Here is a 13,632-nt window from a genome sequence, read left to right as displayed (position 1 = left end):
ATGAGAGTACCTCATTGAAACACAGTAGACTTACTGGACTTGACATTTGAGTTTCTTGCCTGTTATTTGGAAGAATTTTTTGTATTATAAGACTTTTCTTCCTTACCGCATACTTCATTATGTGTATGTATGCATCTATGTATGCATGATCACCAGTTTTCTTCCTTTTAATTTAAATAAATAAATAAATGTGTCAGTTTAGATGGATTGTTTTTTTTAGTTGCCCGAAATTTAAAGTAGATTATTTGGTCCTGTTGCTCTGCACTAAGCTTTTTCTTTTTTAAGGATGCTGATTTGGCAAGAAAGGCCTTCAAACCGGTTGAGAGAGTCCTGTCTTCCACTTCAGAAGAGGATGAGCCTGTGGTGGTCAAATTTTTAAAAATGAATTGTCGTTACTTCACAGATGGTAAGGTATGTGGAACTTGGGCTCCGGGGACGTGTTTTTCTTTTTTAAGATTCTTTGAATGCAAAATCTGTGTGATTAAGTGAGAGATGAGTACTGTGGGAGCCAGGCATACTGTATGCTTGCAAAGAATGTAGATGTCGTGGTGGCTTTATCTGTCATTGCTGTGTTTGTTGCTGTCCCGGCAATATGTGGTGTGATTGTCTTCTTTAAAGTTTCGAATAATAGCCGCTTTATGGAGGAGCAGCTCTTCTAACCACCTTCATTCCTTTATCATGCCTTAACCAGAAATATCTGCTTCAGAGCGTACTGCTAGACACAGAAAACTACAATTCAGAGCTCAGACGAGTCAGGATTAGTTGTCCAGTTGCATCAAGTTGTGCAACAGCTTTGTAAGAGATGAGCACATGTCTGTCTATCTCGTTTACAACTTTAAGCTAAATTTTAACTCTTTCCAAATCAATGTTTCCAAATGTGACCAGGTTGATTCTGCACTTACTAACGAATGTCACACAAACTCTAATAAAAAGTTTAACGTTGGTTAACATTGCACAAGGTCTTTTCTTTCTTTTCCTTGGAGCCATTCTTGTGACATACATGTTCTTGCTGGGATTGTAACTCAAAATTTTGCAGCAGCCATTTTGGGAGAGAGGGCATAACATTTGTGCAGTATCTTTGGTCGTGTTCTCTTCTCAAGGTTGCAATCCTTTTGCTGTCTACTTTCATATGCCTGCTGTTTTTGACTCCAGATAGACGTGTCTGCAAGTTTGCATGTTCAGGTTCTCTGAAATTGATAATTCTGGTGGTTCTAACCAGTGTAGTTTAAAGATTTTTTTTTCCCCCCCTCTAATCCTATGACTTTTCTAAGAATAGTTTTACACTTCACATTTTTGACTTCTTTTTGCATGAAGTGGATGTGGACTGTATTTAATTATTCAGCAATTTCTACAGTCTCCTGTCTTGTAGAAAGCAGTGGAGGGCTACTTGATTTCTTGCACGTAAATTAGGACAATACTGTTGCATTGTTGTGCGGTGCTTGTTAAGTGCAAAGGGCACATACTGTTTTTTGGCCCTGGGACTGAAACAGCCATTGGCAGTCAAAGCAGTGGAATGTGGGACAGCTTGAAACATGGTCATGTGTCAGAGGTTGAATGCTGGATGGTGACTGATGCAGTCTCTTATCAAATCGATGGCTAGGTCACATTTTAGCAAATTAAATGTATCTTCTACAATTGTGGAAAATATGCTTGGATCAGTAGTACCAGGGAAGAAACAACTTCATAATAGGTACTTATTTGTAGAAGCTTTCTGCATGTACCTTTTGGAATTCCAGATCAAGATGATTTGGAATTCAACTTAGCACAGTAATCTTGACATTTCCATGATGAAGATTGCCTTCAGGTATGCTAGTTTCATATAAATACATACACTGTATGAGACTAGCTGTAGCTCAGATGAATTTGTTTGTTTTTAAAATTCTCTACCCTGTTTTGTCTGAGTCTCATTAATAGTCTGTAAGTCTAGCTTGTAGCAGTCAACATTGAAAGTTGAATAGTTCAGATGTTCTTCCTTAACAGACACGAACTTGAGTGTCACTAAGAAATCTTTTTCATTACTCTGCTTGTGATGTCTGACTTAATGCAATTGGAAAAATGTTTTGTTATCAAACACTGCATGACAGTGGTATAAAAAAAGGCAGGAGAGAGGTTTTTTGTTTGGTTGGCTTTTTTTTTAGTCTAGTGGACAAAAACCTCGTAAGTTATGATAAGTTAACTATATATTTAGTATGCTAACTCTTTGTTCTTCTACTTTAGGGTGTAGTCGGAGGAGTCATGATAGTAACTCCAAACAACATCATGTTTGATCCTCATAAATCTGATCCTCTGGTAATTGAGAATGGCTGCGAAGAATATGGGCTAATCTGCCCCATGGAGGAGGTTGTTTCTATAGCTCTCTACAATGACATCTCTCACATGAAAATTAAAGATGCATTGCCATCGTAAGAAGTGTTCTTTCCTGAACTTACTTTAGTAAATTTTCCCTAACGGTCATGGAAAGGAGGTGGGGGAGGGGAGTTAATGCAACAGAATAAAACAAACTGGGAGAAAAATGCCAGCAAGTGAATGATTCATGTATGTTCTTTTGCTTACTTCTTAGAAGACTTCAGTGGAGGTAAAGAGAAATGGGTTATGAGTGTGAGAATGCCAGTGCAAAGGAGACCGGTTAAAAAATACTAATTAAAGCATTGGTGTTGTGCCACGGTTGCGCTCCTGCACCATCTGGTCTGTAGGGATATTTCACTGGAATTGAAAATTTCATGTGGCATTGGGATAGTTCTGAGAGGGTTGTTTATAACTTTTGAGGATAACACCTTAACTGTCTCTTTCAGGACTTGTAAAAATATTATTTTGTAGAATATTTCCAGTTCAGAACCAATTCAGAAGAGTTTTGGTTGTTAGAATTTGTACCACATAACAGATTTCTGGGCACGGAGGAGATGTTAGTTTAATTTATATGTGGTGTAACCACTGCTTAATTTCTTCTAAGCAAAATTTTGTCCTTATGGGCAATACTTACTTCCTAAGTGAAATTCATCTGCGTTTGTCCATTTTCTTAGTTCAAGAAAAAATTTCTAGATACTTGTGTTATCTTCATTACCAGATTGCCTACCAACTAACTTCTGAGTGATGAAAATCTTCTATTCTCATTCACCTCAGACTTTTTAGCAGTAAGATGGAGCTTATGCAGTTATGCAGTTTGCTGTTGTCTGCTGGATTTAAGAATTTCTAATGCAAGACATTTAAAACATTTCACAATGGAAAACAAATCTGTGGGAGTCTGCATTCAAATAGTATAACTTAGTGCTGGGTAAAAGAAAAAAATGAACTGTTACCAGTTATGTCTGCAGAAAACATATCTTATCTGTGAATTGCTTTCTTCTCAAAAATGCATTTTTACTGACTAGGGGAGCATGAAAAACCACTGAACTACCAAAGAGCAGAGCCTGACAATTCTCAAGTGTGGGAAGTAATAATACTAATATGATGAAATGAAATTCCAGTAGCTAAATACATGTCCCGTATTTTTGGTTACTGAGCTTCTGATAACTTGTACATTTGTATTGTGTGCACCATTTCTCCACCTGTGTCGCACAGTCTGCAAAGTGTTCTACTCATTTTAGTTTGGTATTTTCCTTTCCACATTTTTTTTTCTTTAAAGTCATTCATTTCTATTGGTGTATGTTTATTTTGGAGAAAGTAATTTTTAGTTGAGTTTCAAAACTTAAGTTGATGTATTATTCATTTTTTTCATTTTTTTTTTTTTTCTGTTTCCATTTTGCTTTTAACATCCTGTGTACATCCATCATTTTACCTGGCAGTGACATACCAAAGGATCTTTGTCCTCTGTACAGGCCAGGAGAATGGGAAGACCTTTCCTCTGAGAAAGATATCAATCCTTTCAGCAAATTCAAATCCCTTAGCAAGGAAAAGAGGCAACAGAATGGTGATTCACCCAACGTTCCAGGTGCCAAACAGATAAATCCTTCAGATAAAGAAAAGTCTGCTGATTTTGAAGTTCTTCAGTCATCCGAGAGTACAGGCTCAATTAAATCAAAGTCACTGGAGTTTTATAATAATATCACTGCCACTGAACATTTGGAAAAGTTTGCTGCAGATCCACATGTCAAGGAGCCTTCTGAAGAAAAAAATGTTTCAGACATCAGAACCAAAGAAGACTCCCTTTCAGGAGGAGGGGATGATTTCATTGATCTGGAAAAGGTGCCATCTCCTATGGATAGAGGGTTGGACAGGAAAATCTCATTAATGGAAGGCTTGTTGGCTGACCCCAGGGAGTTGGGGAGAACGAAGCAGCAGGTAACCAAACCCACTACAGAAGTCCAGGAGCACTTCACAGTTGATTCCTTGGAAAAAAAGGACAGTGTTGAACCTAAAGCTGATTTAGACTTAGAGCTATGTGAAAAACAAGATGTTATTCCAGAAGTAAACAAATGTGTCAGTTCCCCAACAGGTAAGGTGGAGACTGCATTGGACACTAAGAAAGAGCTAGAGAAAGATAAACTTATAGAATTTTATCTCAATAAAGATGGGAGTGGGTCTCAGTCATCTGAAGACTTGCACAAGGCTGAAATCCAGAAAGGTGAAAACAATAAAGCAATTGGTATAGACCTTACACTTAGCTGTTCAAAGTCCCAAGCTGATGAAGTCCATACAGTTAAAAGTATGGAGCTTGATTCCTGCTGTGTTGGAAGGAAAGCACCTTCATTAGAAAGCAGCGCAGCAGCAGCAGAGGAAAAGGATCTCAAAGAGTCTCTGGACTCTTCATTAGTACCAGCTGTAGACAAGACCTGTCAAGAAACACAGTTAGACAATCAATCAGAGGTCAGACTGTGGCTGCTGCAGAAAATTCAAGTGCCAATTGAAGGTAGGTCTCTGGTTATCCTTGTTTCCTCTGAGACTTGGACAGCGTTATGACGGTAACCTTTGAATTGATATCCTTCTGCTCTGAATTTCCTCTTTTATATATGTAATGCTTGGTCTCTTTTTTTACTGTTGTATATTATAATTTCATATTTTATGATATTTAGAAGAAAAAAAAATGCACCTTCAGGCTCCCTAAGTTTCTAATTTAATAAGTAGCTTATGTCCTCTTTCCATATTCAGTGATTACTGTTTACATAAGCCTTATGTCCTGTAAGTTTTGCTACTGTTTACTGGCTTTAAGAAGAACAGTAAAATGTCATCCAGTTGGAATATTGACAAGGACACGTCGTGGCATAGGAGTTGTCACTGCTTATCTGTCAGTAACTTCTGCTTCAGTGAAGTTAGTCAATGTATTTCTTCTAATCGAATCTTAAGTATTGTGTTGTTACAAAGTAATCTTGACACAGTATCCTTCTGGTGTCTTTGATGCTATGGAGGCCTCTAGGGAAGTGATAAATAGGAGTATATGTAGAGTCTTACTGATCCTTTCATTTTAATTAGTGATTGGTTTATTGTGAATAAAATTCAAGAAACAAAATGAAATCTTAAAGTAGCATGTTCACGGATTGCTATTTCTACTGCTACTCAGGACATCTGAGCATGAGTCCATCTCAGAGTTTTGGTTTAATGAGCTAATGGGCATAATTCCTTGATTTGTATGAGGTAGTGCAGGACAGTTCAAGTGGAAGTCAATTGCTCTTAAAATAATTTTCCTTTTCCCTGTGTCTCAGTAGTTGTACTTGGTGATTGTTCTCATCACCAAAAAACAACAGAAGATGGCTGTATGTATATTCCTAAAATGGCTGTTACAACTTCAGTGTGGTTGAGGTTACCATTTAATAAACAACTTTTTTTTTTTGTCAAATTGGCAATTTAAGGAATTCAAGCAACTATTTCGCTTTACCTGTCCCGTGCAGACAAAAGATTTTGATATGACTGTCTGACCATTATGGCTGAACATCTGATTCGGCTTGGTGTGTGTGAAGTTACTCTCTGGTGGGATTGGTTTCCTGGCCTCATTCAAACACTGGGGTAGGAGTGAGGGATCTAGCAGGAGACAAGACAGCAATCGCATTACCCTTTGGCTGTGGTGAGGTTTGCTGGGCTGGCTATGGTGACAGGTCGTCAAGGTCTTCTCTCCTACAGTCCCCCCCTTCTTTGCCTGCTTCATGTCACAGTTTGTACCCAGTCCAATCATCTTAATGATTTAATTTACAGTGCTACTGTACTCAGCTCTACAACCGAGGAGGATACGGTCCTGATAAAATGGAAATAAATAAACACAGTTTAGAATGAGCAAGGATTTATTAAAGCAGTCTGGCTATTAAATGACGTGTTTAATGCAGTGTATGATAATTTGGAGTCATCTTTTGTACAAGGTTATCGATCTCTGTGCCGATATTTTATCAACTGCGGTAGTTGTACTGTCTTGCGAACAGCTCATCTCTTCTGTCTCTTGTTCAGATATGCTTCCTTCAAAAGAGGAGAAGAGCAAGACTCCTCCAATGTTTCTGTGCATTAAAGTAGGCAAACCCATGAGAAAGTCTTTTGTGTCTCAGAGCACCACCGTGTCTCAACAGTACAGTAAAAAGATAAAGCAACCAGAGTACTGGTTTGCTGTTCCCCGCGAAAGGTAAGCTGCAGCATGTAGTATGAAAATATATCCATCTCCTAATTTTTAAAGGCATAGTGCTTTCTGGAGCTGAATTTGACTTTCCCTTTGCGGTGTAAGGTATAAAATGCAACAAGAACGCTGAAATGAGGAGGGATGTATCCTCATTTTATTGCATGCCAGAGATATAAAGGAATATACAGTTCCCAGTGAGAAAGAGGGCATTGAGTGCCGTGTGAAGGTTGAAAAGGGTGGTATACATGCTTGTATCTCATGATAAAAACACTTGGGGGATCATGTGGGTTTTGGCTATAGTCTGGGGAGTGAGGAAATGGGGAAAAGTGGAGAAGTTGCAAATGTCAAGGAATGCACTCAAGTGCCAGTGTTAAAAATAGGTACTTCATGTGAGCAAAGGACATAGAGTGGAAAAGAGAGAGACTTCTAACTGAATGGGTGTGACTGTTTCTGCCTTCAGACCCATAAAATAAGACATCCCTTTGTGACAGAATCCACTTAAATGCTCTATGTGCCCTTATGTACAAGTAATGCTGTAGGGGGAAAAAAAGTTAAGGCCAGTTAAGGCCTGTGATCTTCCATATAGATCATATTTCCTTGACTACGGGGAATCAAATTGCTAGTCTTCCTCTAGCTAGAAGGGGGATAGAGCATCTCTCAGGTCTGATGAACCAACAGATGGAAATCAGTGATCACACTTCTGGTGAATTAGGTGCTAGGAAGAAAGAATCTGAATGTGTGATATGCAGTTAATTTTTCTTTTTAAATATTTTTTCTGAATATTTTCAGATTTGTAGCATGTGTATTAATGTAAGTGTTTATTCCATATATGTTAGAAATGAGTGTTTTAAGCAGACAAGTAGTGTGGAAGTTGCTGACATAGGGAGGAGGGGGAGAGGTTTAATCCAGCTGGAATGTGGCCATCAGGAGTGTTGCTGAAGGTAGCTTTGGGTTTGCTTGCTATCTGCTGAACCTGGTACTCGGCTCCTTAGGGATTTCAGAAGTGTGGGCTTAGAAAATTCTAGTTTGGATTGTGAGTAAATACGTCAAGGAGTTGAAGGGATGCTGTAATATAATAGAAGGTCAGTTGTTGCTTTGGAGATAGTTTGTCTAATGTTGAAAGCTGCTGAACTAATGTAATCTTTTATAATTATCCTGTGTAACAGCTAAATCTTAAACTTGTTAACACAAACTTTGAAAATGGCATCTCTATTTGTCATTTTATAAGCAGAAATTTTGGGGTTATCAAGGGGATCTAATTTATATATAAACTTAAACACTGGCAATTGATTTATACTTCAGTCTTCAGAATTGTAAGTCATTTCTGGGGTGAGCTGTTGCAGTATTTGGCCATGTTGGCTGAGAAGACGAATCTTTACTGTCACACCTGCTGCTTGGATCCTCAAAATTACTGGTGAAAGCATTAAGACTGATTCATTCTTGTGCTATTTGTGCATGATTGTTTTAATACCACAGGTTAAATAGGGCTTCCTGTTCACTCACGGCGTGGCCTGTGCCATCTTACATAGTATGTACTTGTTAGTGTTGCAGCTTGAGAGTATCATGGAGAATCGACCATTCGGGATAGATCTGCAATGTATTTTTGATACAACACATCAAAATAACGTAATAAATTAAATACTATTCCGAATGCAGAGTATAGTTATGTATGAAAATATCACCAAATACCTTTCTTGCCTTATTAGCCCTGAAGCAACATAGATAAAACATTTTCTGTTTACCATGGTTGCTGGAGCTCATGCAGTGTCTTCGTATTTTGTAACAATTAGAAAAAATGAGATTGTGAAGAAATTAGTGTGCATGTCAGTAATCACTGCTTAAGTTACATCTTCTGATTTTCGTTTAATTGTGCTTTTCTATGGCCTTTTACTGTTTGCTGTTAAAACAGCTTCTGTAATCAGTTGCGAAAATGGCTCCGTTTTCACCCTGAGCCCCATAATCTGCTGTTCCCAGCAGAGTTGCTGCTCCCTGTGTAAACAGTCTGTGGCTTTCGTGTCCTTGGCAGGCTTTGAAAAAGCTGCATGGTGGGGGGTGAGGGACACACAAGGTAATTGTGTTGGTTTGCTTTTCTTTGTGTTTTATGAGAGCCTCCAGAAACATTATTACACAGAAAAATGTTAGGCTGGTATCCTTTATTAAGGGTGTTAGGCTTAAATCTTGTTTTTCTTTTGCCTGCTGTTCTAGTTCTACCCTGGTATGTGGCTTCACAGGGCACTGAGAGCAGTCCAGTGTGTCAGTCACGACCCTGAGCAACACTGCTGCATTAATCAGTGACTCTGGGACTGCTCTCTGCAGCTTTGCTTAATCACAGAGGCATTTACCTTAGCACGTAATGTAAGAGATGGAAATCTCTCGTTGCCTTACATAAGGATTACCTACACTCGGGCAGCTTCTCATCACATTAACTGTTCCTCTGAGCAGGGAGGCACTCGCTTGTGCTTTTGGACAGTAATGAGGAGATCGGTTCTTTTGCTGAGAAGTCTTGCAATGGGTGTAGCTTATGGTGTTAGAGGGTAAGTGTGTGTGCTCTTATGATTTATTTAAATAGGTATTTAAATGGACTGTTGATTTTTCTAGCTTACTAGATTTTGAGCAGCTGTGGCAGGTGAGTAATTTGGTAACTCAGGTTTCCTCAAGCTTTTCCAAAGGAATATGTATTGTGCTGGGACAAAGATAGCTATATGGAATTTCTTCCTTTACAAACTTGCATCCTAACAAATGATTTTCTCATTTTAGCACTGAGAAGTTCCTCAGGCAAGTAGTAAATCTTTTAAATCATATTAGAATCATTTGAGTTGGAATGGACCCTGAAAGGTCATCTACTCCAGCTCCCGTGCACTGAACAGGGACAGCTACAGCTAGATCAGGCTGCTCAGTCCCAGACCTTGAATGTCTCCAGGGACGGATCATCCACCACATCTCTGGGCAGCCTGTTCCAGTGCCTCACGACCCTTACTGGGGGGGAGAGGGGAGGAAATCTTTCTTATATCCAACCTAAATCTACCCTCTTTAAGCTTGAAGCCATTTCTCCTTGTCCTGTCACTACAGACCCTCCTAAATAGTTTGCCTCCTTCTTTCTTACAGCCTTCCTTTAAATACTGAGAGGCAGCTATCGGGTCTCCCCAGAGCCTTCTCTTCTCCAGGCCAAGCAGCCCCAGCTCTTTCAGCCTGTCCTCAGAGGAGAGGTGTTCCATCCCTTGGAGCATTTTTGCAACCCTCCTCTGGACGTGCTCCAATAGGTCTGTGTTTCTCCTGTAGTGAGGATTCCACATCTGGATGCAGTACTCCGGGTGAGGCCTCACCAGCGCAGAGTAGAGGGGCAGGATCACCTCCGTCACCCTGCTGGCCACGCTTCTTTTGATGCAGCCCAGGATACCGTTGGCTTTCTGGGCTGTAAGGGCACATTGCTGGTTCATGTTCTGCTTCCCATCCATAAGTACCCTCAGGTCTTTTTCAGCAGGCCTGTATTCAATCCTTTAGCCCCCTAGATTGTATTGACAGTGTGAGTTATCACAACCCAGGTGCAAGACCTTGCACATGGAGGGTTTGAGCCTCGTTTCATTTTTCAAAAATTCATTTTTTGTCTTGGCTTCCTGCCTCCTTGATTTTTATGGGTTGTTTTTTTATGTTATATTGGAAATCTTATGGAAGCCTAAGCTTATAGTATTGCTACCTGTCTAATCTCTGACACCAAAGCAAGGATCTCATCTAAACAGTTTAGTTTTGAGATTCCCATTCTGATTAATGAAGGGATGTTTCAGCTATTCCATTATGTCAAGGACATTGCCGTTACAGTACTTATATATCTCATTACCACTGTTCTTGAACAGTTTTGTTCACTCAATGCTAGTTTTCTCCCAGTCCTTGACAGCTGCCCCGGTATTTTAGGTTATACTGAAGTTGTCATTACCTACTCAGACTTGATTCCCAGCTCACAAAGCTTTTAGACATAGACTGCATGTGTAGGGATAACTTAAAACAACACACCGAAATATCTTCTCTTTAATGTAGTTCTTAGCTTCTATACAAAGTATTTCATCATCACCATTATTGAAAACTTGCAAATAGTAGTTGTTTAGGTATAAAATAGAAGTATTTGTTGAGCGATTTTCTTCTTTCAAATGACTACTGGTAACTTAATATATTACTCTTATCAAGGAGTATGGCCAATACAATTTTTAGGAATCAGGCTGCTCCGTGAAGTGCTTAAAAATCTCTAATACTTCTGGATTTGCTGTCCTGATTTTGAAGTAATGTTCTTTACTCTCCAAAGTGAGATTTCTACTGAGTTCATATTCTTCACTGTAAATTTCTTGTTTTACATTTGTTTTGTTCCTGTATGTATTCAGTACTGTGAATATACTTGTAAGAGTACTCAGTTTCCTTTTAACTTATCTGTAGCCATGGGTGTTTTTTCCCATTTCCCCCCCTTTCTTTAATTGGTGTTTCATTTTTCATTTCTTATTTGATTTCCTAGAGATTTTTTTAAATTATTAACTTCAGATTACTACTATTGGTCCTGTCCAAGCACTTTGTTTTATTGATTTTTGTTGTTGTTGTTGTTCTTGTTACTACATGACACACTCATAAGCATATGATCACCAAAACAGCTACTGACATCTAGGGATACATTCATTTGCAGCTGTCAGGTTGGCTGTAAGAGAGTTCCACAAGCAACAGTATTTCCATCTAAGAATTGTCTTCAGTTCTTTTTGGCCGTAATGTCATGTTACAATTTTACAGAGAAGGGATGCTCTGCATCCTCTTTCAGAATTACCTCGCTTCTACAGTTACCTATTTCTTATTTTATGTTGCTGCTTCTTAAATCTGGAGTGTCTGGATTTACTTAGCATTTGCCCATGTGGAGGAAAACTTATTTATAGATTACTTACAGAAACTGAGGTTATACAGGACCATGGAGCCTGACAGGAAATACTCTGAGTGTACTGAGGCAGCTGGTTGATATTATTGCAAGGCTGCTTTCTGTCTTCCTTTGAAAGGCAATGATAATTGGGAAAGATCCCTAATAACTGGAAAGATAATTACTGCAACTATCTTCATAAAAATCAAGAAGAATCTGTGGGAGCATGGGCCAGTTGGCTTCACTTCAGCCCCTGGGGCTGTTATGATGCAGGTCCTGATGGAAGCCATTTCCAGGCATGCGGAGGTCAAGAAGTGATTGGAAACAGCTATTATAGATTTACCAAGGGCAAACCACGTAGCTTTTCTGTCTTGAGACATTAAGCTTTGTGAACCAAGAGACAGCAAGAGGTGTTGTTAACCATGCGCTCAGTAAGGGTTTCACTACAGTCTCCAATAGTATTGTTACAATTAAATTGGAGAAAGGTATTCTAGACAGATAGAAAACAAGATAGATGAAAAACTGGACAGTCCTGCTCAGAGTCGATAGCTAGTCTAAGTGATAATCAGGTACAAGTGGTATTCCTTAGCAATTGATCCCGTTTAATGTCTGCATCCTTGATGAAGACAAGGGGGTAGAATTCATCCGTGTCACTTTTGGGGGTGACACTTAATCTGGGGAGTGTTCGTACATTGGAGAGCAGAGCTGCCATTCAGAGGGGCCTCAACAAGCAGGTGCAGTGGGCTGACAGAAATGTCAGGAAGTTCAGAAAAGGCAAAATGCAAGGTTATATGCTGTGGGTGGAACAGCCTCTCTGAGAATCTGGGGACAGATGGCCTGGGGAGCGGTCCTACAGAAAAGGAGATGAAGAAATTGAGAACAAACTCAACGTAAATGAGCCTATATTTTCTTTGAGGTAATGAATGCTTTACTTCTTGCTGGCCCACATAATGGAAGAACATTGGCAGCAGTTGGGAAGTTGTTATTCTCTTTTTTAAAAGATTGATCCAGACCCTTTGCAGATGACATGCTGCATACATCGGGGCGAAATCTGATTAGATGCAAGAGGAAAAAGAATACATGACATTGTTTGTATGTGGAAGAAGTTGCACAGAGAGGTTGTGGAATCTGTTGGAGGTTTTCAAAGCTGCAGATGGACAAGACTGAGCAACTTGCACAAACTTGGGAATTAGCTCTACTTTGAGCAGAAGGTAGACGAGATGTTCTCCAAGAGTGCCCTACAACTTAATTTTGTTCTCTTTCTGAGATGAGGAGCGTACTGCTCTCCTCTGCCCATCTACATGAAAGTACTTTCAGATTGGTCTTGGCCAGATAACAGCAGCTTCTAGTTTTATTGTTCTTATGTAGGAATTTGTAGGAATTAAGCAGGTTAGCTTTCCAGACTAGGCCTACTGCACATAAAATACACAGTGCTCGAGCTAAAAGTCTCTTCCAATTAAAGCTCAAATTAGTTAGTGAGAAGATTATCGTACTGCTCTTTCTGAAGCATCTGTGAAGCAAGCTGAGAGGAATGGGGCATACTGTGTCAGCTATTGATGTGGGAAAAATGCAATTAGGGGGGAAAGATCTTGTCTAAAATTAGACAAGGCAACTTTCAGAAATATGTTCCACAGTTCACAAATTTTCCATCTATGCAAGCTTGTAAGCAGTCACATGGCTTCTCACGTAGAAGGGGGAACCCATAACACTGTGGAGTGTGACCCTCTTTAGCCTCTTCCAGCAATTATTGGCTAGAGTGATCCTGAAAGCTGATTGATTGTGCATTACTACCTTGATCTCTCTCTTATTTGCGTGTGTTGCTGCAGAGTTATGAACAACAGCTGAATTTTTAGCTCTTTATATTGATGGTAGCTTTGTTGCTTATTTGTGGCAACAGGAGGCTGTTGATGCCATAGAAAGTAGTGATGGGTAGAGCTGTATGTTGTTGTATCCTTTAAAAATGTTTCACAGATACAATTCTTTTGATAACAAAAACTTAAATTCAACTATGTCATCTAGTAGCCATACACTATAGAAATGTTTTGTGAATGTGCAAAGAAGAGAAAAAACTAATTTGTTCCTTTTTCACGATTGGGACATGAAGCAGAAAAGTCAACATTTTATACTTTCTGGGGGTAGTGGAAATTGGAGCCAAATTTCATGAGGTCTGAGTGAGTCAAGCCCCACAAATATTTTACTTTAACTAGGAGTTAATGTG

General features: G+C 39.3%; 1 protein-coding gene across 9 annotated transcripts in view; it reads left to right on the top strand.

The window, feature by feature from the left end:
- Positions 1-13,632, top strand: part of NCOA7 (nuclear receptor coactivator 7) — an 85,510-nt gene that overhangs the window by 60,534 nt on the left and 11,344 nt on the right. For 7 of the 9 annotated variants that reach the window (NM_001012878.3, XM_040697137.2, XM_040697139.2 and 4 more), the window contains 4 exons: positions 286-411; positions 2,218-2,402; positions 3,783-4,846; positions 6,370-6,538. In NM_001012878.3, coding sequence (NP_001012896.3) covers positions 286-411; positions 2,218-2,402; positions 3,783-4,846; positions 6,370-6,538 — 1,544 coding nt within the window. The remainder of the gene's footprint in view (positions 1-285; positions 412-2,217; positions 2,403-3,782; positions 4,847-6,369; positions 6,539-13,632) is intronic. The other 2 variants (XM_040697145.2, XM_040697146.2) reach the window with 2 other exon arrangements.

Source organism: Gallus gallus, chromosome 3, assembly GCF_016699485.2.
Source record: "Gallus gallus isolate bGalGal1 chromosome 3, bGalGal1.mat.broiler.GRCg7b, whole genome shotgun sequence".
Classification (NCBI taxonomy): domain Eukaryota; kingdom Metazoa; phylum Chordata; class Aves; order Galliformes; family Phasianidae; genus Gallus; species Gallus gallus.
This window is presented reverse-complemented; position numbering and strand designations above follow the sequence as displayed.